Source organism: Bombina bombina, chromosome 4 (genome assembly GCF_027579735.1).
Source record: "Bombina bombina isolate aBomBom1 chromosome 4, aBomBom1.pri, whole genome shotgun sequence".
Classification (NCBI taxonomy): domain Eukaryota; kingdom Metazoa; phylum Chordata; class Amphibia; order Anura; family Bombinatoridae; genus Bombina; species Bombina bombina.
Window position 1 is genome coordinate 881666986 of NC_069502.1, and position 16606 is coordinate 881683591.

Consider the following 16606-nt stretch of genomic DNA (forward strand, 5'->3'; position numbering starts at 1 on the left):
GAAGTGACAGTAATAACACACGTAGCTGGTTGAAGGATGAACCCTTGCTGAACAAAAATCTTTTTAAGCAATCCTTCCAATTTTTTATCCATAGGATCTTTGAAAGCGCAGCTGTCCTCTATAGGAATAGTTGTGCGCTTCGCTAGTGTTGAAACAGCTCCCTCAACCTTCGGGACCGTTTGCCATGCGTCCCTTCTAGGGTCTACTATGGGAAACATTTTCTTAAATATAGGAGGTGGGGCAAAGGGTACACCTGGCTTCTCCCACTCCTTTTCCACTATGTTCGCTACCCTCTTAGGTATTGGAAAAGCGTCGTCGTGCACTGGGACCTCTAAAAATTTGTCCAATTTGCACAACTTCTCTGGTACTACCATGGAATCACAGTCATCCAGAGTAGCTAATACCTCCTTAAGCAAAGCGCGGAGATGTTCTAGTTTAAACTTAAATGCCACTAGATTAGGTTCTGCCTGTTGAGAAATTTTTCCTGAATCTGAAATTTCACCCTCAGACAGCCCTTCCCTTACAGCCAATTCCGATTGATGCGAGGGTAAAATAGATAAGGCATCGTCAGCGTCTGATTGTTCATCCTTTTTATCTGTATTTAAAACTGAACAATCACGCTTTCTCTGAAAAGCTGGCAGTTTGGATAAAAGATTTGCTATAGAATTATCCACTACTACTGATAATTGTTGCATAGAAATAAGCACTGGCGCACTAGGTGTCGCCTGCGTGGGCAAAGCTGGTGTAGACACAGAAGGAGAGGATGTAGAGCTATCCCCACTACCTTCATTAGATAAATCATCTTGGGCAACATTATGAAAAATAACAGAGCTGTCCTGATTTTGTTTGGACGCTATGGCGCAATTATCACAAACACTCGAAGGGGAACCACATTTGTCTCTATACACACAGAACATAGGTTATCTGATGGAACAGACATGTTAAACAGATTTAGGCAGGCAAACAATGCAATAAAAACGATTTTAAACAAAAACGTTACTGTCTCTTTAAATAATAAAATGACACATTTATTTCTGAATGTTCAAAAAACTATGAAGGCAATATCCGATTTTTCTGAAATTTGGACCCCAGTGTCTTAATGCTTAGAAAGTATTGCACAGCAAATATGGAGACTCTAGCTCTTAAAACAAGCAAACCGGAGCTAATTGTTGGATTTAACCGTTTTTATACACTACAATCCCTGCTACAGCCTTGTTGCAGCTTTTTACCTTCCTTAGGGGTCACCATTCACAGAAAAAAGCCTTTTGGAGTCACTTTCTGAGCCACAGGACCCTATCTGCATGCACTGCCTTGTAAATCAACTGTGCAGCTGAAGCACCAAAATGAGGCTTCCTCCCTCAGCACACTAGAGTGAAGGGGCCTTCCTGACTAGATTTATGTCTAAAACAAGCCAGATCAATAAAAAACGTTCCCCAGTGTATGTGAGCTTATAAAATATTTCAAATGGTATCATATTGTAATAAAAACCAATCGATTTTGCCCCTAACAGTGTCTACCAGCATAAAAAACAAAAAGGGGAAGCCTGTTATCTTTTTTGCTGAGGTGAAAGAAAAATGGCTTACCTTTTCCCCTGAGGGGAAATATGACTGTCATCTAGCATTAGCCTGTGTTGTTAGAAGGAGACCAGTCATACCTGAAGCAGATGAGTCTGCAAACTGTTACCCCCAACTGAAGTTCTCTTGTTTCAACAGTCCTGCGTGATAACAGTAATGGATTTTAGTTACTGTCTGCTAAAATCATAGCCCTCTTAAACAGAAATCTTCATCACTTTTCTGTTATAGAGTAAATAGTACAAGCCAGCACTATTTTAAAATAACAAACTCTTGATAGAAGAATAAAAAACTACAACTAACACCACAAACTCCTCGCCATCCCCGTGGTAGATGCTACCTGTTCAGAGCGGCAAGGAGAATGACTGGGGGGCGGAGCCAGAGGGGGAGCTATATGGACAGCTCTTGCTGTGTGCTCTCCTTGCCTTTCCCTGTGGGGGAGAATATTTCCCACAAGTAATGGATGACGCCGTGGACCGGACACACCAATGTTGGAGAAATACTGGACAATTAAATGCTCAGGTTTTTAAAGGTTTCCTGCATGACAGCTACATTTTAAAGGCTTTCTAGGCCTCTATGCATTACAAACAGAAAGACGTGACATTTCATGTGTACTACTTCGTGCATTACTGGCAGCCAGGGATGGTAAACGAAAAGTCTTGTGTTTTCTAAAAAGGCTGTTTTTTTTTTTTAAAATGCTGCTCTGTATTTTGTACTAGGTATTATGGGAGTGCAAAACCAGTAATGATCCTGGCAGCCAGAGGTAAAAATCATTGTTGTGTTTACTGGCAGCTAAGAGGATAAAACAACTCATTTATGAAAAATACAAATGTGGTTTAAGGTGTGCTCTCATGTTTGTGCAACCCCACCTACTAACTGTGCCCAGGCGCTTATTTTTCTGGGGAACAGCTGGCAAACCCAACTGTAAATATTATCCCATTCTGATGACAAAACCAGGTGACATGCACGGGACGTCCTGCTTACCTCTGTGTGCATCAGGAAGGTCTGAGGTTTGGTTCTTGTCAGACATTGTCTTGTTCAGAAACTGAATTTGTCAGATATTCTTGTAATGTTTCTCTTTTACTGACGAATGCAGTGACGTGTATAGTACGTGATCTCTACAGTAACAGGACCCTAAACAGAAAGAGAGGTCTCATTTACAGTTCATTGTCATAGAGAGAAATAGTGTGAATTATGGGTGACCAATGCCCTTATCTGAGTATCATAAACTGATTTAAGTGTCACTTTTCTTGGTCACAAAGGGATTAAAGTGAATAAAACTGGTTAAAATAACAAGGAACAGTAATTTTCAAAAAATAAATAAATAAAAAAATAAAACTGTTCTAACAGAACATTTTAATATCATGGTTTACAGGTCTTTAACCCTTTTTAGTTCAAAGCCATTTAACAACCCCGTGGTGAAGCAGTTTCTAACTATTTGCAATTTTTTTTTTAAATATCTCTTTATTCATTTTCACATCACAATCAATAGAGAACTCAATTTGTACAGCGGCATAGAAAAAAAACACAATAAACAGACATCTGTCTAATTAACTTATACACCTGGAAATTATATTTTATCCCTTATAGCATGAAGTTCGGGCTAACATAATGCCTCTATCCAAAAAGGATTAACCTGAATTCTACTGATTACTGACCCTAAAGACCGGTCTACTGCCTGGAAAATATTTTAACCACTTATCCAAGTGGTTTCCCTCAATTCTGGTCATCTAAGATCTCTATGTATCTCTTGAATAAATAAATAGTAAATAAATAGTTAATTAATTAATTAATAAGGGGGGGAACAAACAAAAAAAAAACAAAAAAAAAAACAGTAATTGCCCCGCGCTCTTTCTCCGACACCCATCCCCCTTCATCCCCTACCCCTTGCTCATACCCTTAAAAGCTTTAAAATACCCAATGTGCGGGTATAGCCTCTGCTGCAACTAATTCCATAAAGGGTATAGCATTTATTAGCGGTGTTATAAATTGTTTTTGGCTTGACATCGGCCATGAACAGATATATTTCTTCCATTTTTTTAAAAATTTTCTGTAAGATTTTCTGGATCTCAATTTCAAGTCTTGCCGTTCTATTATCATTTGTAGTTTAATGATATTTACTAACTCCTTTATACTTGGGGCTGATTTATTTTTCCATTTACTGAATATTAAGTTCTGTGCAGCAAGAATTACTGTATACAGAAAAAGCCTATCACCCACGTTCCCCTTTTTACTCAGAAAGAATATTTGTAATAGATCCAATGCCACACTTACATCCTGGTATTTGTTTATCCAGTATTGTACTTTTAACCAAAATTGCAAGATTCTAGGGCACTCCCATAGGCAGTGTAATAAATTAGCCTTCTGTTCCCTACATCTGCTACACACACTTTGTTGTGGCGTTGCCCACTTAGATAATCTTTCTGGCGTCAGATGATACTGATTTATTAATTTGAGTTGCGATTCTCTCCAGTTCCCCCTATCTGTGGCTTCCTCTGCCAATTTGATACTTTCCATAACCTCTTCTACATGTATTGTACTAAAATATTTTAGGAATTTATCTTTCAGGCTATTTATGTGACATTGTCCTGATACCTGCATTATTTGTTGATACCAGTATGAAATCGACCTTATTCCTACCTTATATATCTTGAGCCCTTAGTCTATTTGCGCTTGTTGCCAGTCAGTGCCAAATAAAGTGTTTTGTGTTGCAATATAGTGTCGGGTTTGTAAGTATGCGAAAAAATTTTTTGCGGGCAATTGAAATTCTGTAGCTATATTTTCATAAGATTTTATCTCACCGCTCTCTCCCATCCTTAGTTGTGCGAAATCAATAATCCCTTTGGCTTTCCATTCGACAAATACCTTATTTTGCAATCCTGGTAAAAAATCCACACAACCCACTATGGGTAACTGTCTTGAGACCTGAAACTTTAGACTCAATATATTGCAATACTTTTGCCATGCCCTTACTATATTTGCTATGGTACCAAGATTACCAATATTCCTCGGTAGTTTATTGTATGGGCAGTGCAATATGGCCTTTAAGTTGAATGGTTTAATCAACTCTGATTCTAAGTCGTAATATGTAACATATTCCGAATTAGTAAGCTAGTCTAGACCGAATTTCATTAATGTAATAATATTATAATATTTAATATTAGGAAGGGCAAATCCTCCAAAATTCTTTCTTACGCTTAATTTTTCTATTGACAGAAGAGATTTCTTTTTTCCCCCAGATGAAACGCGTACATGCCTTATTATATCTGTCTATATCTCTTTGTGGTATAAAGATTGGTATATTTTGTAGTAGAAATAATACTTTCGGAAAAAAGATTGTTTTTAGCAACATTACCCTTGCTGAAAGTGAGAGGTAATACAAATTCCATTTCTCAAGATTTGCTTGCATGTTATCAAAAACTGCTTTATAATTTAACTGGTACCACTCACCTGGGTTCTTCCCCATTTTAATCCCTAAATAGTTAATATGGTTGACCTCTTTGAAAACACTATTTGTGCTTAATCTGGTTTTAAACACCCATAATAATTCTGATTTAGAGGGGTTAATTTTATATCCCGTAAAAGTACTGAATCTCCCTATAACATCCATCACTAACTGAATATTTTTGTTGGAATCTTGTATAAACAATAAAATATCATCTGCATATAAAGATATTAACGTCTTCTGCTCCCCTATAGTTAGTGCTTGTACGTCCATCCTGATCTTTACTGCAAGGGGTTCAAGTGCTAGATCGAATAGTAAGGGTGAAAGTGGGCACCCCTGTCGTGTACCTTTCTCTAATATAATGTATTCTGAGACCTCCCCGTTTACTAATAATTGTGATTTCGGTTTGTTATAAATTAGTTTAATCAGCTCGACAAGGTTTCCGGTAAATCCGAAATTCTCTAGTGTTGAAAAAAGATGATTCTATATTATGGAATCAAACGCCTTTTCTGCGTTGATTGTGACAATTGCTAAGTCTTTTTTGGGTGATTTCCCTTCCACCTTGCCGAGCTGATAAAAATGATCTAAAATTGTCTGCACCCTGCGCATGTTGCGAACTGCATTTCGTCCAGGGATAAACCCCGCCTGGTCTGGATGGATCAGTTCTGCTATTATTTTTTTAAGTCTTGCTGAAATAATTGACATTAATATTTTATAATTTTGATTCAGTAAGGATATAGGGCGATATGATGCTAAGTTTTCTGGGTCTTTCCCTTTTTTGTGGATCAATGTAATTATTGAATCCGTAAAATATCTCGAATTCATCTCCTTTTTCTGGTAATAATCATTATATAATCTGGTTAATAAGGGTGGAATTAAATCTACTGTTATCTTATAAAATTCAGCGGGCAGCCTATCTGGTCCTGCCGCTTTCCCTGTTTTAGAGCTTTTAATTATTTGGGCAACTTCTGCCTCGGCAATTGGCAGGTTTATTTGTAGGAGTGCCTCCCGTTTTATCTGGGGTAGATTCACCCTCTGCCAGAACCTTTCCTTTTCTACACTGTTTATCTTTTGCCTACTATAGAGTTTTCTATAATATTCCAAAAAGGCCTCCCTAATTTCTGAAGATGTTTTGAGGCATCTATCTCCTACCCTGATTGCGCCTACTATATTATTTTTCTTACGAAATTTGGTTAATTTAGCTCAGTGTTTTGCATTTAGGCCCTGATATATAACCCTTGCCTTTAAGTCTTCCCTAGCCCATTTTCTTTGAGGAAACTCTCCCTTTCTTCTTTTTTACTTAAGTATCTGCGCCAATTAGAGTCATTAGGGTTTCTTCTATATCTCCCAAAAGCATTCCTTAGTTGATTTGCTAGTTGTGTCTCCCCTGCTTTCAGTTTGCGTACCATCTTTACCATATAAGCTTTCACCTCCCCTCTTATTACCGCCTTCCCTGCTTCCCATAAAGTTTCCGTATTATCTGTATGTTGGTTATATGTATAATATTCTTGCCATTTCTGGTTCAACCAGTTTGTGAATTGCGGGTTATTACACAAATATCCTGGAAAGTGGAATGTGTTTGTCTTTCTTTGAGATCTGTCTGTGGCAAATATTGTCAGAGTGATTATAGCATGGTCTGTCAGGACTATGTCAGCGATATCCGTCTCTATTTCCAGTCTGAGAAGCTGTTAGTCTATCAAGAACATGTCTATGCGGGAAAAGTTTCTATGTGTTTTGGATTCGCACGTAAATGTCCGATCGTCTGGGTGTTGCAGACGCCAGATATCTTTTACTTTCAACGTACTTGAAAAATTCCTCAGACATTTTGCTTCTCTGAAATTAGCCTGTTTACATCTTAACTTGTGTCTGTCAATCTCTGGACGTAATGTTATATTCATGTCCCCTGCTATGATTAAATTCTGGCCCAGAAATGGTATTAGTTTTTGTTTCAACTGTTGCCAGAAATCTATTTCTAGCCCATTAGGCCCATATATATTGCAAATAGTCCATACTATATTTTCTATCTTTAATTGTATTATTATATATCTCCCTGCAGTGTCCAGCTCTTGTTTTATAATATTATACCCCAAATTTTTATTAAAGAGTACAGCCACCCCCTTCTTACGCTTACTGCATGGTGTGGCAATGATCTCCGCTATCCAATTCGTTTTCAGTTTTTCTATCTCTGGCCCTTTTAATTGCAATTCTTGTTAACATATAATATCAGGTTTACCTTTTTTGATCATTCTGAGTACATTCCTACGTTTGGCAGGGGAAGTAATACCCCCCACATTCCAAGATATTATATTTAATGGAGCCATCATTTTAGCCATTTACGCAGGAGGGATGAACGGGAGAGAGGGAGAGAGAGAATAGAACAAACACAAAAAAAAAAAACCACATACGCCCCCCCCCCAAAGCCTCCCCACCCACCTTATTACTCCTATCACTACTGTCATGTCCTCACAATCTCTTTGTCTGCTGCCCTCTATAAAGAAAAAAGGACTCATACTGCAATATTATTTTCTTTACAGAATGTTTTAGCTTCATCCATCGAATTTAAAGCTATGGTGCCCTCCATACTTAGTACTGTAATTTTTGCCGGGTATCTCATTGTTGCTTTTAGGCCTGCTTTAATCAATCCTGTACAGTATGGCGCCATAGCTTTTCGTTTGGTAGAAGTTTCTAAGGAGAAGTCCTGAAATAGATACACCTGTTTCTGTTCTATTATAAGTGGTTGGTTAATCCTGTACTGCCGCATAATGTTAATCTTATCTTGAAAATTTAGATATTTCATTAAAACCATACGTGGACGAGTGTTACCCTCTTGTGATTCTCTGTAATGTCCAATTCTGTGTGCCCTCTCAACTTGCAGTTTTTCCTCCTGAATCTGCATTCCTATCAGCTTTGGTAAAGATACTGACCCAAATTTTAGTAAGTCCTCAAATTCCTTGGTCTCTGGTAGACCCACTATTCTTACGTTACTGCGTCTGGACTTATCTTCAAGATCTTCTACCTTTAGTTGTAATGATTTAATCTGATCTGCCTGTAGGCTTACATCTTTCTCTTGTGTATATACTTTATCCTCTAGGTCGGAAACCCTGTTTTCTACCTCAGTCATTCTAGTTGAAAATTGTTTTACATCTTGTGAAAGGTCAGCTATCTCTCTCTTTATAATCTCGAACTGTGGTAAGATTAGATCAGCTAATTGATTTATTGTTAACTGGGTCTCTGTATTTTTGCCCGCATTTTCTAAGTCTGCTTCTACAATACTTTCATGCAGGGATTTCAATTTTTTGTCTTTTTTCACCGGCATGTTAGGTGACCTGTTTCTCATATTCGTAATATATTTATCCATATACAAACTACCAGGCAACCCCAGCAAGAGGAAAGATACACCAACAGAGAAAAGAAAAATGAGGATATAGAGGAGCAGGCCACACCGACCATTCAGCCTTCAAATATTACTATGTCAATTCTCTTAAGTAAGATGGGTATACCCAATATACGCTCAATAAGTTTTTAAAAAAGCCACCATGCAACTTTTTGCCTTAGCGCTTCAGCAACTACCTGATACCATATCATTTGCTGTCTCACCCCCTCTGATTAGCCTTCCTACATTATAACAGCACACTTAGAGCGAAGCAATGGGCGGACCTTTTTTATCTGACTATATAGGTCCCTTGTGTCCCTATTAATAAATAGTACTCCCTTGAATTGTGTCTCTATCTACCTTACTTTATAGTGAATGTGCTACTTAAACCAAAAAAAAACAAGAAAAGAAAAGGAATAAGAGAAGAAGAAAGAAAAGAGAAAAAAAAGCAGACCTTACTTCCCTTTATTAGTTACTTCGACCCCTTCTACCCAGGTATACTCCTCTCTCGGTCGTGCTATTTTTGACCTTTTGTGACTGTTTCATGTATCTATTAAAACTTTATACCATATCCAAACAATTTTTTAGTGTCCATAAATCCAAAATTAAGCCACTTATACCTTCTGTATCTCTATGGTTTCTTACAGTGTATTTCTAAAAAAAAATCCTCAGTGAGGGAACCTTCTCCTCAATGTGTGAACACAGTGCCTACGCAGAATTACCTTATTCTGCGTTTTTTCTCCTTAATATATTGCTCCCACAACCTTATATATCTTATCCTTTTGTGACTTTTTTTCAACAATCTATTAAAACTCTATAATACATCAAAACATTCCTAGTGCTCATATATCCATAGTTGCAGTTCATACATCCTCTATGCCCTTATGGCATTTTGCAATGTAACCATAACAGTTCCTCAGTGCGGTAACTTCCCCCTTAATGTGTAAATAATGACTCCTTTTATAGGGACTGTCCAACTTTCCCTCTGCTTATCTGCACAGCGACTGCTCTTTCACTGTTGTAAATCCTATAGTTCTTTGCGTCCTATATTTTTAGTTCCTATGTTTTCTCTTTTGCTGGGTAAGGCTGTTTGCAGCAAAGTAATTTGAAGGCTCCAGTAATCCTCCTCTATTTGTATATACTATTGCGCTTTAGCTTTTATTCTGACCCCTAAGGGTAACTGATAGCGAAGCCTGTGTGTCTTATGGCTTCTTTGCTTTGTGGCGAGTTAATGCCTACGTATGATTCACTCTGCAGTATTAATGTCTCTACGGCAATGTCCCCTTGTACAGACCAATATAACCCTGCAAGCAGGCGATTCCCAAATATACTCGTCTCAGTCTGCTCCTGAGTCTCAACTTGTCGTACTTTCTAATAAACACCCAGGCAATTGAAATACTTTAAACAGACTCCTCCGTTATTAGAATCCCTTCAGGCTTCTGCTGTCGATTTTGGGTTATTTTCTGCCTATTCTAAGAACCTCCAGGCAGTGCCCGACACAATATTTGCCTTCCAGCCCCTGCGTTTTGAGTCTCTGATATTATAGGCTTTGTCCCTATACGCCTTCACTTCCAATCACTTGCACCATACATCAAGTCTCTGATTCTTCAGCACAGACACACGTTACACAGCATTTATAATACAACCTTACACTTAGTGTTACTTGTGGTTTTTATTACTCCGGTTTTCCTTTCTGCGAAGCTTGCAACTCTTTGGTGGTTTTCCTTGGACTCCAAGCCACTTCACCGTTTGTTACCTCAGACCCACTTCAGTCACGATATCTCATGTCCGTCGTGCGCCTACGCCAGGTACTTATGTTGATACGGAATTATGAAGATTTGCGGCTACCTCCTTGAAGTCCCGCCATGCTGCCTGCTGCTCCGCTGTCCGTGCCTTTTGTCTGTTCCTTTTCCGGCACCTTACTGTGGCGTGTGTCTGGGCCAGTGCTGTCCGGCCAATGTGCGGCAATCTGTGAACTTCCGTATGCTCTGATTGCTCGTCTGCAAGCCGTTCTCTGGGCAGAGCTACCTTTTACCCCGCAAACGGGAATCTGTAGATAAGGCAGATCTTTTCTGGCTACTTTTCCTTTGCTTGGCTCCGTGAGCCCTTCAGCGTCTTGCTGCTTCTCTTGCCACACCTACCGGAAGTCCCAAAACCGCAACCATTTGCAATTTAATTTTAAACAAAAACTTTCCAGTTTACTTTTATCACCAATTTTGCTTTGTTCTCTTGGTATTTTTAGTTGAAAGCTAAACCTAGGAGGTTCATATGCTAATTTATTAGACCTTGAAGGCCACCTCTAATCTAAATGCATTTTGACAGTTTTTCACCACTAGAAAAAGTTTATGTATTAGTTTATGTATTTCATATAGATAAAATTGAGCTCATGCACATGAATTTACTGTGGAATGAGCACTGATTGGCTAAAATGCAAGTCTGTCAAAAGAACTGAAATAAGGGGGCAGTCTGCAGAGGGTTGGATACAAGGTAATTGCAGAGGTAAAACGTGTATTATTATAACTGTGTTGGTTATTCAAAACTGGGGAATGGGTAATTAAGGGATTATCTTTCTTTTACAAAAAACAAAAATTCTGGTGTTGACTGTCCCTTTAAATTCAATTGCCGTGTTTTCTTATGTGAGTTATCCCCACAAATTATTTGCTGCTTTTCAACAGGCCAAGCACTTTTAGAAAACATCTTCAGCTTGCATTAATAATAAAAAAAAAATCTGCTTTCCCAGCAAGGTGAGTAGTTACGTATGAGAGTGTATGGAAGCAGCCTCACAACTACATTGTGTGTGCATTATTGAGAGTTGCTTAAAGGGACATGAAACCCCAACATTTTCTCTCATGATTCGGAAAGAGCGTGCAATTTTAAACAACTTTCCAATTTACTTCTATTATTTAATTTGCTTCCTTCTCTTGTTATCCTTTGCTGAAAGGCTTATCTAGGTAAGCTCAGGAGCAGCAAAGAAGCTAGGTTCTAGCTGCTGATTGGTGGCTGCATATAGATACTGATTGTCATTGGCTCACCCATGTGTTCAATTAGAAACCAGTAGTGCATTGCTGCTCCTTCAACAAATGATACCACAAGAATTAAGCAAATTTGATAATAGAAGTAAACTGGAAAGTTATTTAAAATTGTATGTTCTACCTTAATCATGAAAGAAAATTTTTGGGTTTCATGTCCCTTTAAATCTCAGATGTCTGTGTAATAAAAGTCTGAGTGGTTTATGAGTTACTGACCCGCACCACATCACATTAGTGCTGCTTGTATACATATATATCAGGGAAAGGAACTTTTTTGAGAGCATGTGATCAAAATGGTGGAAATCCTCTAAAAAATTATCTTTTGTGCGCATAGAGTTGGGTGACAGTGTGCATAAAAAAATAACTTCCCCCTCCACTGCCACTGTTCTGGTAACAGGAACCATGTCACTTTCTGTGACGTTACATCAGCTGTTTCACAAATACAATATTTAGAGCTGTGAAATTCCGGAACCCTTTCTAAAGCGCATGCGTGGGATTTTGTATCACAAATGGTGCGCTCATGGAAAGCTGTTTATTCGGCTCCTCTGCAATAATCGGAACTCCGGCCCCCACTGCAACTACTCCCATTACTACTCTAAAGCTGAGTCTCCGTGCTTGTGCATGACAAACAGCCACTCGGCTATCGCCACTGCTTCTTCTGCTGATCCAATGCAGCTTTTGATTAACAAAGAGAACAATGAATTGGAGATGGATCAAACACAATGACATTGAAGGGAGCCTGTGAAATTGGATCAGCAGAAGAATCAGTGGCGATAGCCAAGTGGCTGTTTGTCATGCACCGGCACAGAGACTCAGCTTTAGAGTAGTAGTAGTAATGGGAGTAGTTGCAGTGGGGGGCGGAGTTCCGAATATTGCAGAGGAGCCGAATAAACAGCTTTCCATGAGAGCACCATTTGTGATACAAAATCCCACACATGCGCTCTAGAAAGGGTTCCGTAATTTCACAGCTCTAAATATTTTACCAGTGACGTATGCGGCAAGGTATGTGATGACGCTGGCACGCATGCGCATTAGGTAAAAAATGTGTGAAACAGCTGATATAACAAAACACTCAGTGATAATCTAAGCACCAGGGCAAAGATCACCTAATATCCAACTTGCAAGCGTTCAAATATAAAGTCTCTTGTGATCACAGTGTAAATATTATAGCGGCATCCTTATAACAAGAATAAAAGGAAAGGAAAAGAACTTGCACTCACATTTCCAAGAAGCGTCAATCTTCCGAACAGCCAGGAAACCTAATTTGGATCTCACACTATGTGTTTTACTCCATCCGCTGTTAAACCCTGATATGGGTAATGTGCAGTTCCACCTGTACACTTGAATTTCAAAGGCCGCTTATCCTCTATGTCAGCCGGATGTATTCCAATAGATGTCAATAGCCCATTAGCCGTCTAAATCGATCATCACAAAGAAAAAGTAGTTGCTAAAGCGGCTATATAAAACATCCTTTATTGTAGAAATCATGCATATAAAAATCGACCAACGAGGGTGATACAAGCATAACAAATTTAAAAGCTATTACAAACAGACATCCTCACAGAAAGGATGCGTTCCGGGTTGCCCCATATTCACACATAGCTGTGGGAGTAGCCTGTTAATACTTATGTCCTCACCTGCACTTACACACCTGATGCATAATTACTAAGTTGCTAGTTCAGCTCCGTTACTTAACTGTTTCTTAACTGTTTCTTAATTAAATGTTAAATGTCCAAGTGACTTACAAAGTATATCACGTATAACGTCACTTTGGCTTTATTGATATAATGTTATTTGTAACTGGTACCTTTATTGTTATCAATTTAAACTACTAGTACTACTAATATTATGCTTACAAATGAAATGGTATCACATAAATTTGAAGTATTGGGAACAAAATTCTTAAGCACAGCAAAATATGTTTAAACAAACAATCAAAAAAGTGTCAGTTTTGGTCATTTATACAAAATAATTGCAAGCAGTGATATAAAGTTGAAATAAGAGGCTAAGTTCAATAATAAATAGTTGAGATATCAGGCTTAATAAGTAGGTTTCTCTTGAACATTTAATATCATGCTTACAAATGAAAGGGTATCATATATATCTGAATTATTGGGAACGAAAAAATTTTAGCACAAAAAAGCTCGTTTAAACAAACATTTAAATAAGTGTAAGTTTTGGTCATTGATATACAATTATTGCAAACAGTGATATATAGTTGCAAGAAGAGGCTAAGTTAAATAATGAAATTGTTGAGATATCAGACCAAATAAGAAGGTATTATATGTATGACTTGTTAAAACATTTAATGCAACTGTAAATAAGTTAGAAAAGGATAATACGTGCAGTGTAAAATATGTTTTGCTAGCAGCTAACAAGATGCAGTAAGAAAAGCGAAGTTAAGAAACAGTTAAGTAACGGAGCTGAACTAGCAACTTAGTAATTATGCATCAGGTGTGTAAGTGCAGGTGGGGACATAAGTATTAACAGGCTACTAACACAGCTATGTGTGAATACGGGGCAACCCGAAACGCGTCCTTTCTGTGAGGATGTCTGTTTGTAATAGCTTTTAATTTTGTTATGCTTGTATCACCCTCGTTGGTCGATTTTTATATGCACGATTTCTACAATAAAGGATGTTTTATATAGCCGCTCTAGCAACTACTTTTTCTTTGTGACAGCTGATATAACGTCACAGGAAGTGACATGGTTCGCTGTTTTCCAAAGTTCGCCCTCTTACCAGAACACCACCAATACTTTCACATCTGCAGCACATCAGGCTTTATGGTTAGTTCAGTACAGTACATTGTCTACACTGCAGAACTAAAACTAAAGGCTGGTGTACTGCAGGGGTGTAGCAGACATTGGTGCCATGTGGGTGAAACATTTGCATTATGTAATTAATAATGCATTTTCCATAACCATTGTCACCCGTCTTCTTTCTCCCCTATATCTGTCTCACCCACACACTTCATCCCCAGCACTTTATATACAGACACTTAACAGAGATTCCTGCTGCCTCATATGCATCACCGCCTCCTATAGCACCTCACGTAATGATATACAGTAATATAGAGGGGTTTCACGTCTTAAACACACAGCACCTTATATGTACACACACACGCAACCCTCTTACCAGTTATCTTATATGCATATATACAATATTCGAGAGAGATTTTCTCAGTCACACACACAATGGCTCCCCAGTACCATATACACAGATGTTTAATATTGCAGATGCTTCCAGAGCCTCACATATACAGACCCCCTCCCCAGAAACTTATATATGGACATATAATATTATAGAGAGGTTCCCTCTGTCTCACAGACACACACAACCCCCACCCCAGTACCTTATATACAGATATATATTATAGAGAGGTTCCCATTGCCTCAATCAAAGAAACACAGCCCATAAACTACCCTATGTACAGATATAAGAGGTTCCCATTGCCCCTCTCTCTCACACACACAGCCCCCTCCCCTGTACCTTATATACAGATAGGCTTACCAGAAGTCCCACTTTTACTGGGATTGTCCCGGTTTGGAGGAGCTGTCCCAGTGTCCCACCCAGTTGTTCATTCTGTCCCAGTAGGGTTGCCACCTCCAGGTTTCAAATCATGTGTCCGGTTCTCAGACCATCTGAAACCCAGACACATTATTCAAAATGACGGGACTGTGGCTCTCCAGCATAGTTGGATGCTGGTACTTTGTTACATACAGCCCTGCTTAGCTTAACGTTCGTGTCCTTCAAAGTTTACATTTAGTAATACAGGCTGAGTGAGCAGCATAGGGTTTTTTTTTTATTTTGTAGTACCACTTGGTTTATTTTTCTAAACATTTAACAACCCCCCCCGACCCCTGGTGACATTGCCGGTAATACACCTTTAGGGGAATCATATGGGTATGACTAGGAAGTACAGACAGGTAGGATTTTTGGCCTGGATCTTGCTTTACTTCATGCAGGATAGCATTTTGGCTATAATCTTCCTGCATTATGGTATAGAGTAGCCTCTTAAACAGCTTTAGCAGGTACATGTTTCTTTTTTACTTTCATTCAATGTTGTATTTATGCCTTATCAGTATTTGGCTCTGTTCCTTAATTAGACACATAAAACACATATTACACTGCAGATATTAAATTGTGAAATTGATAATTATGAAAGTGATAATTATGCTTGATGTTTGGCATTATTTAGAATCTGAGATTTAGATTAATGATTTATTTGCGATGACAACGTAATGGTGCCTTTTTCACTAGGGGGTGGTGTTATGGTCTATTTAAACTGTGTGATTCACTTGTTTGACTGAGGAAGGGTAGAGTATCCACAAAACAGTACACACATAAAAGCTACTACTTTAAAAGGACCGGTAATTGCCACGCCCCCTTGACCACACCCCCACTAGCACCGCACCAGGTGGTCCCAGTTTAACCTCTAAAAATTATGGTAAGCCTATATACAGATATATAAATAATATTACAGAGAGGTTCTCAATTCCTTTGCTTGCACACAATGTATTATTATTGAGGTTCCTACACAACAGGTAGATGCAAATGCAGGACACATTCAGCACTTACTAAATTAAATATCTTATACAGTATTGTGTCACTTCATCCCTTTTAACGCTCACACACCCAGCACCCTAGTATCTGCCCCTATATATCTGAAATGCACTAGTCCCCATGATCCCTGCGCATCATTTTATTAACACATGACAGACTTTGCGTTACAACAAACCTCTTCATGTCCAGGTAATTGTATTCAACCGGGTCCTCATCATCATGAAGCCATAAACCTCGAGTGTGCAGCTAGATCCCGTGCAGCTAGAGGATCAGTGAAATCACAGCAGCCACGTGACTGCTGACATAATCGGTCCTTTAGCTGGACTGGATCTAGTCGCTACCTGGTAATTTAGTAGTTTTGTGTAATGCAGGAGATAACGCAACAGTTAACGGGAACCGCTTGATGGTCAGTGGGGAATGAGAGTCTGTACAGGGGCTGGAGTGTGTGACAGAGGGGGGCTTCGAGTCTACAGGGGCAGAGTGTGATACAGAGGGGGGCTGAGAGTTTACAGGGGCTGGGGTGTGAGGCAGAGGGGTCTGCACGTTTACATGGGCTGGTGTGAGTCAAAGGGGGAGAGAGCTGAAATTCTGTATAGGGGATGGGGTTTAAGACAGAGGGGGCTG

At 38.9% G+C, this 16606-nt stretch overlaps 1 protein-coding gene across 1 annotated transcript in view; it reads right to left on the bottom strand.

The window, feature by feature from the left end:
• Positions 1-16257, bottom strand: part of LOC128657427 (zinc finger protein 2-like) — a 223680-nt gene extending 207423 nt beyond the window's left edge. The window contains exons 1-2 of the mRNA XM_053711779.1: positions 16158-16257; positions 2556-2705 (exon numbers count right to left, since the gene is read on the bottom strand). Of these exons, the coding sequence (XP_053567754.1) occupies positions 2556-2601 (46 nt within the window). The 5' untranslated portion in view covers positions 2602-2705; positions 16158-16257. The remainder of the gene's footprint in view (positions 1-2555; positions 2706-16157) is intronic.
• Positions 16258-16606: the final 349 nt, after the last annotated feature.